The sequence below is a fragment of the Octodon degus genome, unplaced genomic scaffold, assembly GCF_000260255.1.
Source record: "Octodon degus isolate 3935 unplaced genomic scaffold, OctDeg1.0 scaffold00108, whole genome shotgun sequence".
NCBI lineage: Eukaryota > Metazoa > Chordata > Mammalia > Rodentia > Octodontidae > Octodon > Octodon degus.
The window spans coordinates 6,437,760-6,454,425 of NW_004524684.1; the positions used below are offsets into that span (position 1 = coordinate 6,437,760).

The 16,666-nt window shown below is 39.9% G+C and overlaps 1 protein-coding gene and 1 pseudogene across 1 annotated transcript in view; one reads left to right on the top strand and one right to left on the bottom strand.

The window, feature by feature from the left end:
* Pclo (piccolo presynaptic cytomatrix protein) overlaps positions 1 to 16,666 on the bottom strand; it is a 488,156-nt gene that overhangs the window by 119,797 nt on the left and 351,693 nt on the right. The window contains exon 10 of the mRNA XM_023724320.1: positions 14,460 to 14,550. Coding sequence (XP_023580088.1) covers positions 14,460 to 14,550 — 91 coding nt within the window. The remainder of the gene's footprint in view (positions 1 to 14,459; positions 14,551 to 16,666) is intronic.
* LOC111818944 lies at positions 10,141 to 10,382 on the top strand (annotated as a pseudogene).

Sequence of the window (16,666 nt, forward strand, 5' to 3'; positions counted from 1 at the left end):
ATGAGAATGGACCAGGAGGAAGACCCCATAGAACGGATCAGGAGGAAGACCCCGTGAGAACGGACCAGGAGGAAGACCCCATGAGAATGGACCAGAAGGAAGATCCCATGAAAAAGGGACCTTCACATGCAGCACAGGAGAGCTCTGTTGTCTCAGGTCTGAAACACCAAGGTTCTGTGAAAACGTGCACAGACAGTGCATAGTGCAGTGGCACCAAATGTGGCTTGAATAATGCACACTGAAACTTTACTTTTCTCCAAATGAGAGCCACACATCTATGTAATTATGTTAGAATACATGTATATTGTGCTTTCTTCTTAGAAAATACTTTTGAAATGACATTATCTCACTAGATCTTAAAGGAATAAGGAGATTTTAGAAACTCTTCTTATTTTGCACAGGAGGAAGCCAGTTTCTGTGAAGATAAGAGCTTCAGAGAACTCAGCTCATTCTCTAAGATGGCCCACAATGGTGGACACATGGCATGCATGGTGGGCGCAGAGCGCCTGGCTCAGAACCCAAGTGACAGTGGCACAATCCAGTTGCTCCTTCCCCATTAGGGGAGAGACAGGACCAAGGAGCATTTGCCATGGGATCCCAGACAGGAGAAACCGCCAAGATTCTGAAGAAAGCTCTGGGGCCAACCAGCACATGTCAGTCAGGAGGGTGGGGAGGCAGCCACACTGGCTCAGCAAGCCATACCTCACGCTGCACGATCCCAGCAGTCTCTTCAGTGGACACAGTGTAATTTCCGTTTTTCCTAGTGCTGTATAATTTTTTATGACTACATACTCCTTTAGTTATCATATATTGCCAAGAGAGAATGGCCTGTGTTTGCATTAAATCTTTTAGTATTGTCATACAAACAAATTGCATTTTATGTTTAAGTGCATAACTAATTGAATTAATATTAACTATTACATATGTTGGCATGAAATTTATAAAGAACAGTACACATACAAGACTTATAAGTGATCACGATTTTTGAGATGAGTTAAGAAACTGATTCATAGAGAAAAGTTTTAAATATGCTGAGTCATTTTAAGGCTATAAATAAAATCCAGGTGTCTGGATTATTTTTATACTACAGGCAGAAACTGTTCTCATCAAAATGAATTTGCTATTGTGAAAGAGGCATTCGAATAGTTGAACAACCTCTCTCTACCTTTAGGGATGTTTGTTCACTGAAGAATGACTTAGTACAATTAGTTTTGGTTAATTTCATTACCTAAAAGTTACGATACTACTTGGAATGGACAAGAAATTGGGTACAGGATGTTAAAAAACTGGTTTAAAAATGTTCAAATATCCATTAAATTAGGTTTGAAACAAAAAATGAGCTGTTTATTTTATTTTCATCTAATTTCTATTACATCAGATTTACTGATCTCTTAATTGTCAAAACAGCTCAAAATATACAACTTTGAACATATGAGTCTTGTTCTCCTTGTACTTTGTGCCAATAGATTTTTTATTTTTATCAAATGCTGTCCTTAATTTTAGAACTCTACATTGTGCACATCGTGTACCATAGCATCAACTACAATCTGCTGACATTGTTTTATGTTCAACATATTGTCTGGGTTTTCTTGATCACTTTCATAGCACGTTTTTGGTCTATAATTTATGGATGTCTTCACATAAAGCCAGGCCTTGAGACTTGATCAATGAGAGGAGAGGAACATCTGACTAGACAGAGTGAGCTTTTGAAGCTCATCTTAAACACTGTGCTCAGCTTCTAAAATTATAAACAGAAAAATTCTCCCACTGCGTATAAAAGCCAGCAGAGGAAGGAATCTGCAGCAGGACTGTGGCTATCCCATAGGCTGCACTCCCAACCCATCACATGCTTTCCTGAGGATTCCTGAGATGTCCCAATTCCTCAGAAATGTAACAGGCTCTTAGGAAAGGCTGACAGAACGCTGGACCTATCTGACTCAGTTCCTCAGATTTCTCAGTAGACTGCTGATTCTCGGTGTGTCTGTCCCACTCCCCAAAGCTGCAGCTCTGCTGTCTGAGAGCACCTCTGGGTGGAGCAGCGAGAGGCACACAAGTTCTGCAACCTCTTTTTTAAGCACATGAAATCAAGGCTATAACGCAATATTTATAAGCCAGGACTTATACCAAAACAAATTTCAATAGATTCACTCTTTGTGATTTATTCCATCTATAGTAACAAATATTTAAGTATAAAAATGTTGTGCAGCCACAACAAATTCACTTGACTGAAATTTTCCAGAGGAATGTGGTAGTTTATTACTGTCTCAGGGCATATAAAACATTTGCTAGAAATAAAATTCAATAGATATTTTATAAAGTAAAATAAAATCCTCTCAAAAACTGAACTGTGTAAGGGAACAGAGCTTTGTGAACAGGTGCCAGTTCAGCGCTCCAGAAGTGGATGGATGGCGCACAGCACCCTGGACACCACTTGCTCATGAGAAGCTCCTGATGTCTGAGGAGGAAACGGGGGTCTGGGCCATCTTCCTCAAGCTCCCTGCACCCCAGTCATACTGCCTGGTAGTGGCCTGGGCAGTGCGGGCCGTGTGGCTTCCCCGAACATCACACTGGGCAGGGGGCCGAGGTCCCTAAGTGGATCATGAGCCTTACACACTCCTGAGCAAAGGGAGTCAGGGACACTGGGCACAGGCGGAACGGGCCGACCATCCATGTTACCCTGCCCAGAGGTGCTTATACAGATGCACAGTACAGGCGAGACGACGGCGGTTTGAGACACTGCTCGAATGAACTCTGAGTATTTTCTTCAGTCTCTATACAGATCCACCAACAGTGAGCTGTGCTTATTGTAGGTAAGATGACGATGCAGGTAGGCTGATGGTGTTGGAAGAGAACTTCTGACCAATCATTGCCTGGCCCTTAGCTACTCAGACTCAACTCCCAGGTACTGAGCCACAAATAAATTCATGCAACGGCAGTAGCAAAGCCATGATGAGGATGACAAAATACCAAGAAGAGGCTTCAGTATCCACGAACCAGAGGACAGCATTCCCGTCAGGAAAAAATGTAAATCCAGTCATATGCCATATGTTACTGGAAACGCAGAGTTTTAACATATAAGCAACAATATATGTTACATATAAAAACAGGAAAATATGAATTACATGATGGGAATAAAAACATACAAAAACTGAAAAACTAGAGACTGTGTTTAAAGAATTAAAATATAGAAGCAGTAGCTCAAGAAATAAATAATAATCATAAGAAAATATAAAAAGGTAAAGTCATAAAATGCCCATAAATAATAAATTGCTAGTTGTTCTTAACAAAATACATAAGGCAGAAAAGAATCAGCAAATTTGAAGGCAAAACAGAGAAAATGGTCTGAACTGAAGAAGAGAAAAGTAAAACTAGAAGGAAAATGAACAAGGCCTCAAAATCCAAGGAAACAAGAAACATTAGCATCAAACTTCCAGGGTGTGAAGAACCTAAATATGATGAAGAAACAGAGACACACACCTAGACATGTCGTAATCACAACGTTGAAAGTTAAAGAAAAGAAGATCTTGACAGTGGTAAAGGAAGCATTTCTGATCACATTCATATCTAGCCATTTTGTCTTCAAGAAAAACAGAACACATAATGGCATATTCAGAATCCTGAGAAGTAGTCATTGACCAAAATAACAACTTCCAAAACTGAAGATGAACTGGTATGATTTCCAGTAGACAAACAAGATAGCTTGCAGCTAGTAAGGAGAAAGAAAATGTCATCCAATGGGAACTCAAGCTGAGTAGAAAAAGTGAGATCGAGTATCCAAGGTGACAAAACACACCTTAGTGATTTAAATAAGTGAAATCATTTCAAGTAGGTACTGTAATCAGAACAGATTTAGAGATCAAGAAAAGAGTCTGGAGAAATCTTCCAATATTCCTAGTCTAATGCCTAGCAGCATCTTAATAATAGCACAAAGGACAAAAGGCACAGGCTTTCTTCAGTATACAAGGTAATGAGAAATAGGAACAAACCTCCTGAATGTAATAAAAAAATGACTCCAAATATATATTTCTTTGTATATGGAACATTGTAATTGTATAAGATGAATGTTCTCTCTCAAAAGTCAGGCCAAATCAAGGGTGACTCTTTATTCTTTGCTCAATATCTTACCACATGTTTTAGCCAGTGCAATAAGAAAAGAAATGAATATATGCACTTTAGAATGGGAAAAGTAAAATATTTTAGGATGATATAATTTTGTATGTAAAGAGCATAAAGTTTACACTAAAAGAGTTTAGAACATTAGTGAGATTATATTTGAAAAGATCAACATTCAAAAATCTATTTTCATATAATAGCCACGTATATTTCAAAAGTGAAAGTAAGAAAACACTTATAACAGATCTAATATAATTAAGGACTTTTACACACATTTAATAAAAGGGATGCTAATTTTGTAAATGATAAATGACAAAAATTTTGCGAATAAAAATTAAAGAGACAGAGATTAAGTCAGTGAAGACATGCTACATGTTCAAGATTGGAAGACAACGCTGTGAAGAAAGCAGTCCAGCCTAAATTGATCTATAATTTTGCTACAATCTTTATCACAATCCTAGGAGGGCTGATCCTGAGTCTTTAAACAAATGAAAAGGACCTACAGAGAGCAAAACATTTTTTGAAAAATAAAAGTGTTGAGGATTTATACTACCAGGCTTTAAAACTTAAAAAAGAACACCAGTAAAGAAGGGAGTATACCATTAGGTGATGCCTGATAGGGATATAGGCTGAGTGGAAAAAATCTCATCAAAGAAATAAACAATTATATTAATGACAGATTGAATTTTTATAGATATCAAGGTAATTCAGTTAGGGGGTTTTTCCCAACAAAAAAAATGTCTGCAGAATTGGTTATTTTCTTGTGGCTCAAAAAAAATGAATTGGGATCCTTACCTATGACTTAGACTAAAATGTTGTAAGATGACCAATAAACCAAATACAATGAACAAAAGACATGAACATGCACCCTTTTCATTCTTAATTGCATGGATTTGAGTCTTTTCTGTCCTTTTTTGATAACCTTGGTGAAGGGTTTATCAATTTTATTTAATCTTTCAAAAAACCAACTCTTTGATTCATTGATTCTTTCTATTTTCTTAGTCTCAATTGTCTTACTTTCTGCTCTATTCTTTCTAATTGCTTCCCTTGTACAAACTTTGGTTTTGAATTGTTCTTGTTTTTTCTAGAAGTTTGAGGTTCAATATTAGGTTGTATATTTGAACTCATTCTATTTTCCTAACACAGTATAAGAGTTCACCATTATATCTTGCCCTCTCTGGACTGCTTTCATTGCCTCCCATGGGCTCTAATATGTTGTATCAGCATTATCATTTAATTGTAGAGACAGCTTAATTTCTCCTTTAATTTAATGTAAGACTCATTTGTTGCTCAGAGGGTGTTTTTAATTTCCACATTTTTATGTAATTTTGTGGTTTCTTTTGCCATTAAGTTCCAATTTCATTGCACTGTGGTCAGATAATATACATGGGATGATTTCAATATTTTTTCATTTACTTAACCATGTTCTGTGAGCTAGTATGTGGCCTATTTTAGAGAACATTTCATGCACAGCTGGGAAGAATGTGTATTCTAATGTGGTAGGATGGAGCAATCTGTAGGCATCTATTAAGTCCACTTGATCACAGGTTTGGTTCAGTTATGAGATTTATTTTTTTTTTTGTTGTCTCTCTGGGACAATGGAGTATTAAGGTCCCCCAGGAAGTTTGTGTTAGTGCTAAATTGATTTTTCATGTCCATTAATATTTGACATTTCACCAGAGAATATATTTAAATTGCTTATAAATGACAAAATGCTCAAAATTATGTCATTAGAGAAACAAAAATTAAACAAGGTATCATATACACCTCCTCCATAAGACAGATATTGCCAAGTATTAGCAATGACATCAAGAAGGTAGAACACTTAGACACTGGTGGAAATGTAAAATGATTTGACAGGTGCTTCAACAGTCAAACCAAAATCACATAGCACAGAAATTTCATATAGGAAAAATACCCAAAAGAAGTGACATATGTCCATTCAAAAACTTGTATGCAATTAAAAAAAAAAAAACTTTTGAAAAATCCATTATGCACACCAAATTTTAATAACAATAGAATATATTTAGAAAAAGGAACAGTAAGCCACTGATACCTCGTATTAAGTAGACTAATTAAAAATTGTTGGAAAGTAAAAGTAAACGGACACTAAGCTACTTGTTAGATAATTGCTTCATATAAAGTGCATAAAATAAATTTATATAAAGAAGAAGTGAGTCAAAATTTACATCTGAGCAATTGACATTAGAAAGAGAGATATCAGCAACTCCTAGGGAATATTTCCAAAAATTACTAACATTCCTAAAATGAAACTGTGCTGACTACCATTAATTGTGCTGATTAAATTATTTCAATTTATTAACATTATGTATGCCAATGAGATAGCTCAGTGGTCTAAAGCACCTACTTAGGCAAGCTTAGGCAGGTGCCGAGGACTGTGGTTCAATTCCCGGCACCATATGCCATGCCAGTCCCGCCCTCAAGGCAGGCTGAGCCAGCAAACAAAAAACAGAAAACAACAACAACAAACCACATTATTTATTTGCACAATTACAATGGGCATTTCCATATGTACATTATACCTCAATAAAACAGTTATAGAAATTAAAAGAACTCTCCAAATTTGTTATTGTATTATTGTACAAAGAGCCAATGAAATCCGTCAATAATCATCTACTGTATCTGAAGGTCAAAAATGGTGACAGATGAAGAATAAGAAATGAGCCACCATTTCCCAAGAAAATACTTCTGAAACGAAGCAGTAGGCACACTGTTCTGCACTACTATAAATGCTAATTGGTCTTTGTAGCCTTGCAGATGGATCCATACTATGACGGAACTGTGCACGTAATGCCCTTGGCAAAACCAGAACTTCTTGGCTGTGTTTCAGACCTGTATTTCTAGAACCATAAGATAGTTTTGAATTTACAATAGAGGCTCATTTTTGTGTGCTACACAATGCTAGTTGCTTGTTTTGTTTGCTTGTTTGTTTTGATCAGAAAGTGAGCTCAGGACCCCTACACTTTCTTTCTCTTCATTCTCCTGAAGTAAAGAGAAAATAATAGCTGGTGAGGATGTAGTGAATACAATATACTGTGGTCAGTGCAAGCGCAGTCTCATGAGACACAAAGAGCTCACTGCTTTTCGTAAATGAAAAGATTCTCCTCAAAATGAAAGGGAGTTTTAGAGATGAAGCCAGCCTGGGTCTTCATGACCCCAAGTGTCACAGCCTGTTCTCTCCATCATGCTGCCTTTTGCTTGTTTGAATAAAACCCTTTGAAAAATATTGTACATTAAAAAAAAATCTATTCACCACATCTCTGAAATTTACATACCAGGAGTTAAATGATTTATTTCCTAAAAATTATATGATATTTAATTGCTTATTCACATATATTTCTCACTGCATAATTACAAAGTTGTAAATTACATGTGCATGGGTGTGGGTACAAATAGTAAAATTTTGTAAATTCCAGAGCTTTCATCTCAGATCTTTTTGAATTTTATAGTTATAATTGCTTCTATTTCAGGACCTGAGTGTCCACAAATATGCATTCATAATCCATGGACTGTGAATTATAGAAACCTTTGTAAAAGATGTCACATTGTACAAGCTTTTTTAAAGAAAGGAAAAATCCCACTTCCCCTTTTTTTGTTTTGGGTGATTTTTCCCATTGCTTTGCAATTTTGGTGCCAACACCTCCAGAGTGACTGTGCAAAACTCAGCGGCCTCAGATCCACCTACCCTCCAGCACCACTAAGCACCTCAAAGAGAGGTTGCTTCTGTAGACCACAGCTGTGTATTAGAAATAAAAATGGGCAATATAATATTTGTTAATAACACTAAATGCATTCCTTGTTAAAATAATTCCCTCCTACAAAAAAATCAATTTTATGAATGAAATCTTATGAGAAGGGTGACCCTGCGGTGCAGTCCTCAGGTCTGCTCCCCACAGGGCCCTCAACCACAGAGAGAAGGACAGGATGCACAGCACTGGGGGAAGTTACCCGTGCCCATGGGAACCCACTGGTGGTTGGGGAGGGGAGACGGGGAAGGACAGGGTAGTCTAGGGGTGGTCCTGTGGAGGAGGAGCCAGGATTCTTTGTCCTAGAAGCCTTGTCCTGGTACCCTGCAGGCCCTGACCCACTGCATGTGGCACCAGAACTTCCTATCCAGTGCCTGGGACAGCATAAAGGCGGGGGGCATGGCCCACCTGGACACACTCACTGTCCACAACCCGGACAGTGTCCTGGACACCGCGAGGAGCAGACTGATACACACCCAAGTCCTAGGTACAGTGGAGTCCTGGGTGTCACCAACAGGAGTCTGGGGACCAATGCTGTGCCATTAAGCAGGGTGCCGGGTGACAGGTGAACCAGCATTAGTGGAGCATGACTCAAAGACCCTTTGGACCTGCAGGCCCTGGAAGTACTGCAGGGACTGTGAAGGTTCTACTGCCCATACTTTGAAAACCCTCAAAGGGAAATGTATTAAAAACCCACACCATAGTTTGATCCCTGGGCCTGCTGTGCCAGCCCCACCCTTGGGGCATGCTGAGACAGCAACTGAGACTGGATGCGGTGGTGTTCGCCTGTAATCCCGCTGTAAACAGGCAGATCACTGTGAGTCCAATCTAGCAGTGAGACTCTCAACACCCTGTAGACTCTTCCCTAAAAATACAAAACAAAACAAACAAACAAACAAACAAAAAATGACCCATTCATGTTTCTCATTTTGAAATTATTTGCCCAATATTTCCTTTTTTTTCTTTTTTGGCACCAGGGATTGAACTCAGGACCTTGCATTTGCCAGGCAGGCACTTATGTGCTATCTCTCCAGCCCGTGTCCTATGAATAAAATTATTTTTCCCTTTATTTGCAAATTAATGGCAATCAGAAGGTCCTGCGTTCAATCCCTGGTACTGAGAAAGAAATTTAAAGACTATAGAGTCTTTATTTGCAAATTGGGATTGCTTGTGGTCGCTCATACTTTAGTGCTTTGCTCAGCTAGATTTGTCTTATAAAATATTAATAAAGGTACTAAACACTTCAATTTTCAGAGGGTTCATGAGACCAAAAAGAAGACACACTAGGGACGCTTTCCACTTTCTTTTGGGAGCAAGGGACACTGAGTTTCAGTTTTACTTCTTGTATCAAGCCTTATCTTGTCTTATAAAAGCAGCCCACTTCAGGCACAATGGCACACACTGTCATGCCAGTGCTCTGGGAAGCTGAGGCAGGAAGACTGCATATTGATCTCATCCTTGGCAACTTGGCAACCAAGTGAGACCCTGCCTCAAAAACAATACAGGAAAAAAAAACTGTGGGCTAGGAGATGGCTCAGTAGAATAAGCACTTCCCTGGCAAGCGCAAGGGCCTGAGTTCAATCCCTGGTTCTGCCAAAAAAAAAGGGGGGGGGGCAGAGTCAGCGCATATGCACCCTGGCTTGGTCAACTCTTTGCAGATGAACACCTTGGCCGCAGGAGCCCCTGGGTAAGCACGCAGGGGCCGGACTTTTGTCACCTCATCTCACTGGGGGTTGCCCTGTGCCCTTGCCCCGCATTTGGGTGGAACGTGCTTTGTGCTGTTGATTGTATTTTGTTTTTTCCTTGGCCTCATTCAAAAGTTTCTTTTTTCAAAGGCCTTCCTATTAGGGTGTCAGGGAATAACTCAAAACTACAGGAAATGTGTGTGCATGTGCCTCTTCTCAGGCCACAGAGATTCCACTTCTTTGTGTGTCAGTTTTCTCACCAGCAAAATGGGGGTAGTGCTGGTACCTATGCTATAAGGGATTGAACTCAGGACCTTGCACTTGCCAGGCATCTAACTGCCTTTTGTCAAGTACAAGGAGACACACAGAAAGACTGCAGCCAGCACCATGGGTCTGGACTACTCATCCATCTTGAATCCTGATTTCTTAACTTCACCTCCACTTGTGATAGGACATCTGGACTTGGAGGAACTTTGCTCCTAATTTCCACATTGATGAGTCAGAAGTAGAAAATTTGAAGAGGTGTAAGCAGAGAAAGCAAATTAAACCAGGCCTGAGAGCGATGCAAAGGCCTGATGGAGGTCGAGCCCTCCCACTCGGACTTCATCTCCTGTGACTGAACAGGCCATTGGAACGTGGTCCCTGACATCCAGGGGACATCCAGGGCAACTCCGAGGCCATAAGTGTTTGGAAGCTGTCTGGAGACATGGGCAAGCTGGCCCTCGAGGGGCAGGAGGATAGACAGAGGCAAGCACCACGAAGGAACAAGGAAGCCAGCAACCAGCCTAAGAGCAGCAACAGGGCCACCTTCTCTTGAGGCTGACTTTGTCCTGGAGGCCGCAAGAGACTGCTGCCCCTTACCTGAATGAGAACCCAGGCACAAGCCCAGTGGCCTTCTTTCTGAGCCCATCTCACAGGCCAGTGTGCAAGGGCTCTGTGGCCCCTAACCTGGGGAGCCCTCCGCCCACATCCACAGGCTCCATGTTCCCACTGTCTTCTCTCCATGCCCAAGACACTGTAGGCATGGGGTATTACTTGTTCAGCTGGCACGGGAGCCTGCCTACCAGCTGAGTGGCTCACAGGGGCACACCACCCTGCAGGCCACCTGCATGGGGACCGTGTCTCAGCACCACACCTCCTTTCTATCCCCAGTCTTCCAGGTCAAGATATTTTAAAAAAACAAAACACTTTTAAACTTTTTACAAACTTTAAATCTTTTTTTCAGCAGAGAGGGAGGGAACTGATAATCAATTCACTTTTGGTTTTTTGGTTTGTTTGTTTTTAGGAAAGCCATCTGAAGCTCAACTCTGACCATCTATGCAGTTCTGAGGTTCCCTCATGGAGATTCACAGACCCATTTGTAGGGAAGGAATTTGGGCCCAAAACTAACAGAGGGACCCTTTGCCTTTTCTACCAAAATAAGTGATTTGGCCTGAGGAAATAAATGCTGGTGATTTGTGTGAAAAAAAAATCAGAACAAAACAAAACACAACCTATTTTAGAGAACTTGAGAAGTTGCTCAGTACTAAAGGCCATGAATTCAATCTCCAGTACTGTTAAATAAATGTATATAACACAGTTAATTATTAGCTTTGCTAACTTTTTCCAATAATAATGAAAATATTGAACATTGCAGTTTATCTCCAAATGAGAATTTAAAAATATTCACTGTGCAAATGCACATGCATATCAAAGACAAGGCTATGAATAGCTTGCCGCTGTCACCCTTCCTGGGCCAAGAAGACAAGAGCAGAGATCTCACACCCCACTGCAGCACTCCATGCAGAACGTGTGAGAAGCGGGTCCACACACATCACTGCGTCTGCCAGGCTGTGTTCAGATCTCCGAGTGACACAGCGCTCAGCGACTGGTGCTAACAGCAGGGTACTGTGTCTCTGAGCAATGCTTGGAATGAATGTGTAGTATCCTTACTGCAGACATGACAACCATGAGGTACAGAGAAGCTAATTAGTTATTTTTAGCCACTGCATAAGGCATACAAGATAGGACCAAAATATGTGGTTAATGTTGGAATAAAATAAGTGTACTACAGCAAAAGACACATGGCTGTTGATGCCTTCAAAATCCACCCCTCCCAATGCTCCCTTCTGACATTCTTAGCCATCATTCTTCCTGCACTCTGAAGCAGTTCTGGAAGTCCTCGTTCCTGAGGGTTTTCATTGGGTGTGGTCAAAAGAGAATGTGGCGGCCGAGATGTCTTCAAAGGAAAGGAGGACCATGAAAATGTGACAGGATGCCTTATCTACCCCACGCGCCAGCCACAACACCCTACAACTTCCAGCTCTTTCCCAAAGTCAGAGCAACCCTGCAGGGAAAGCCGCAGAAGCAGTGCGGGACATCAAGGCAGCCAGGACAGCACAGCTCATGACACTCAGGAAAGAGGACTCCAGAGCAGCTGTGGAAAGAAGCATAGAGTATGGGACAAGAGTGTTTGAAGCAAGGGGTTCTGCTTAGCAGAGGCCATGCAATGGTCTTTGAAGTATGTGCCAATATAAACATTCAGTGATGTTTTGGGTCACGCTACATATATAATGTAAAACATGTATTTGATAAGTACATATATTTTTCAATTTATAAAGATATATTCTATTTAAAGCATTAAATGACATCACAGCTAAAAATAACAATGACTATATAAAGTATGTATTCAACTAAATTAGACTTTTGCCTGGATGGCAAATGGCATAGGGTCTCGCCAGGAGCATAAGGCCACTTGCTGGAGTCATCAGTTCTAGTCCAGGCATGGTGGTGCACCTGAAATCCCAGCACTTGAGAGGCTAGAGCAAGAGGCTCCTTGTGAGTGTGAGACCAGCCTGCATTACAAAGTGAGCTCAAGGCCAGCCTGAACTGCACAGCAAGACCCTGTCTCAAAAAGACAATAAAATAAAATAAAATAAATTTAAAAAATAAAGTTATCATTTCTGGATTTAGCCTTGAAAATTCATGTATTTAAAGCTGCTTAAAATTCTAAAGATTCATTTGAAAACATTACAGATTTGTTTTAAAACATTTAACTTAGTGAATCATGTTTCCTAAAGACATATGAAAAATATACTCTTTAACAATCAATACAAGGTAAGAATAACGGGGAAAATTTTTATTATTTTTATAGGTAGATACAGGAAGAAAAACTGGAATATAGAGAGAAGGTAAGGTAGGCCTCCAGCACTGATAAGCCTCAGAATAACGGCACTTCATCCCTGCAAAATCTCCATACAGAGGAAACTCAATTTAGATTTGAGACTGGAATAAATAAGACTGAGGAATAATTGGTTAATATGGAAGAAAAATAATAATACTGGCAGAAAATATATACATTTCTGCAGGGTCGTGATGACTAGGAAAAATGACTGCTGCATTTTCACTATTTATCCTGAAAAACGAATTTTGGCATTGATCTAATGTATGATGTTAATTGGCTTTATGAGCTGGAGGGAACTAAAATAATTTTCAGCAATAACTTCTCAAAAGGAGCTCACAGATTTTAAGATTTGATTCCAGGATTTCGATAGTGCTTCAAGTACAGTCTACATAACAATAAAATTATGAAAAAATTATCTGTCTCTAGCAAGTGAAATCCCTTAACCCTAAATGCAAAAAGGAAAGCATAAGACTCTTGGTTGACTTGTTTCCTATGAAAGTGTGGAGGAAAATCGCTCAAATTGGAACAGATGGCTCAGAGTCTCTAACAATGATTAAAACAGATGAACAATCTCCTTGTATTTTTTGTTATAGCAGGGCTTTAAAAAAGTTCAGCAATCCACTATGGTGACTTACGGCCTGCACACTGATTCATGCATTGATGCATACTTTTGTGGATACTTATATTTGTATTTTCTGTTGCTGTACAGTGTTCAAGAAGCACAAAAATACACAACACTTGAATGAAAATATAGGAAATCATTCAATTTTAAATTTCCTTAGCTTTGAAAAATTCACCTTTTCCTCTCTCTTATTTTAAATCATTATATAATATATATGAAAAGGTGAATTTATATATATATATATTATATATTTATATATATATGTCTGTAATATAAAATGTTACATATTGTTACCAAAATATATATATATATATATATATATAATATATATATATATATATATATCTGTAATATAAAATGTTACAATTGCTCCAGTGTTTTAAGCTCTTGGCTGACAAAGGAGGACAGGAATGATCAGGTTGGAGGAGCGGTCGGAGTCAGAACAATCAATACACAATATGGGATTCTGATCTGGATTCTGACTTGGTTAAAACAGTTGGACAAACCTGACATATGTTTTAATAATATGTCAATGCTAATTTCTTGGGGCAAATTATTTGATTGGAATTAAGTAGATTTTAACATTAGAGAAGTTGGACAAAGAGTAAGCAAAAGACTCTGTACTACTTTCTGAAGTCCAGAATAATTTCAAAATGGAAAGTTTAAATATTCTTCCATCAGCTCTGGTTTGTAAAAGGACACAAACAATTAAACAAAAAATCAGTGTAACTGATCATGTTTGCATTGGGTAAATACAAGTGAGTTTATTTCTTAGAAGAAGCCAAGATAGTTTTTTACTTCCTATATAAAGACATGTGACGTTTCTAAAGCTGCTGGCCAAATGACTTCTCAGAGCAGTAATTATGCAGCGCTGCAGCGCCATGCAGGAAAGGCACGATCTGGATACGTACCACTGGAGGCTCTCCATGCAAGGGATCATGCTGTCAGCGTCTTCTGTGCTAAGATGGAAAGCCTGCTTATTGTAGACATTTTCCAAACACAATTTTTATCTAAAAAGTGGTTTTCTGAAGTTTAATTAGTCGTTTAAGCTGGAGTAAAAATTCATATGTCACTCTGAGACTGGAACAAAAGGATTCAGTTTCCTTTACCTGAGACGGTGTGATCCTTGGAGTCTCTCGCTATTTTTATCCGGGCGTGGGGGAAGATGTAGTGCACGGCCTTCCCGTTCATCTGTAAGATCTGAGACAGACATGCAGCACAGTGAGCACCGGTGACAGATGCCGCCCTACCCAGAGTCGGGCGTTTACTAAGCCTGCAAAGAGGGACTAGAACACTCTCAAGTGGTGCCATGTACGACTGCATGTAGTTCTGAGCTTGTTATGGCCTTCACAGTAGAACCGACTGCTCGTGAAGACAGATTTGTTCTCCGGGGAAATGAGTGTGTGTGGCAGGCTCTGAGAGCTGTCTGTGAGGACAGCAGCGTGTAGTCAGTAGGGATGAGTGTGCAGTGGTGGGAGCGAGGACTGCTGGGAATGGCGCGGAAACCCACCAGCTCCACATTGCACTCTAGAGAGCTAGAGAGACGAGTTTAACTTCCAGCAACTCCGTGGGGATTGTGGAGAAACCCAGAATTCAGCGGCACTGACTCTCTGTCACAATAGGTATGAAGAAGCGCTTTATGTTTAGAGCACTTGACTCACTGGGAATCACCCCGCTGAATACGTCTACGAGAGCAATCAGTGTGTGCAGAGTGAAATTGTACGTGAATAAACGAGGCCCTTTCTAATTCTTTCTGAAGCCACCTCTGCTCAGTGGTTATGTTAGCTCTGACGGCGGAGGTTCCTGAGAGGAAGCAGTGACACTTATGGCTCCTGTTGCAGCAATCTGCGCTCTGACCATGAGGACCTACACAGGACCGTGCCGTAGACTGTGCTCTCGCCTTCCACAGGTGAAGCTGTGCTCCTGAGGGGAACGGGCCCAGAGCCCTGCGTTCGACCCCCGGGACCACCAAAAAAGGAAAAGGAAACCAGGAAATCGAGGTTTAAGTTTTACACGTTGCTTTTAAGTAAGATTTGTGAAATAATAGAAGTACCAACACTGAATATTTAACACATCTGTAAGTTTATGAACAGGACCGCATCAGTATGGAATCTTGCATCTGTTATTGCCTTAGGAAAATTTTTGACTTAAGTTACGAAGGAAACAAAACTTAGTAAATATGAGTATTTACCAATACCTATTTTAAAATAAATTTGAGAATTATGTGGAAATATTATTCCAAGATAACAAACAGTATTTGGAATTAAATATTTGTATATATTATGGAGACTGGCTCCTAAGAAAATGTACGTGACCTCAATGTAATCTAGTAAATCTAGTGGTAAAATTATTAGAATTATTGACATTAAAAGTAAAATAGATACTGAAGCAAATGCAAGTTAAAGTTATAGCCTTAGCCTTTATTCTTCTTATGATTAAATAAGCTACTAAGATCTGAGACAAACATAATATGCTTCCTAAACAATAGTGAAATCTTGCTAAGTGCAGGAATGTTGCACACATTTTCCATAGCGAAACTACTGCTTGCAGCTTATACAACAGCACAACTAGCAAATCGGTTGCCTACACCAGAGCTAACTCCCTAGGCCACTAGTCTTAGGCGGGCCCAGCAGAACTGAGACCCCTCTTGCCCTGCCCTGGCTCCTGCCCCTGCTGCCCCGCCCCTCTGCCCCCTGCTCCAGCGTTTCCCTCCTCTGCTCTCCTCGTGGCCCCTGGATCTTCCTTCTGTTCTCAAATCTGCATTTAAGGGTTTTTGTTTAACTGAAAATTATACCACTTTCATTGAAAATTCTGCAATATTACACATAAACGAACTTGCTTTGGTACTGTAATTTGGTAAACTTGGTGCACATTAATCATGACAGCTCAAGCATCTTTTAACTTCACGTATCATTTAATGACAATTTTCTTAAAAATCATCTTTCCCTCACTTGGTCAAGAATGAATTGAGAAAACACTATTTTGCCTTTGGTCGTTTTTTCCACTTTCCGGATTGGGCACAGCACCAATACAATGTCCTCGTGCATCTGTTGCACGGTTAGGAGGGTGGCTGAGTTTCCTAGTTCCTTGGCTTTATCAGCTGGCCATTATCTCCTCCTAATTACTGACCACAATTATGTGAGCACAAGGAACCATGCACATCTTCATTTGCACGAATACTGCTTTCACAGTGTCTCCACACGATTCCCCATAGTTTCATTGGCTTAGGTTTTCTGCAACAAGCACCTTGCACTAAATAGATTAAAAACTTTCAGGCCGGGAAGATGGCTCAGTAGAATAAGTGCTTCCCTGGCAA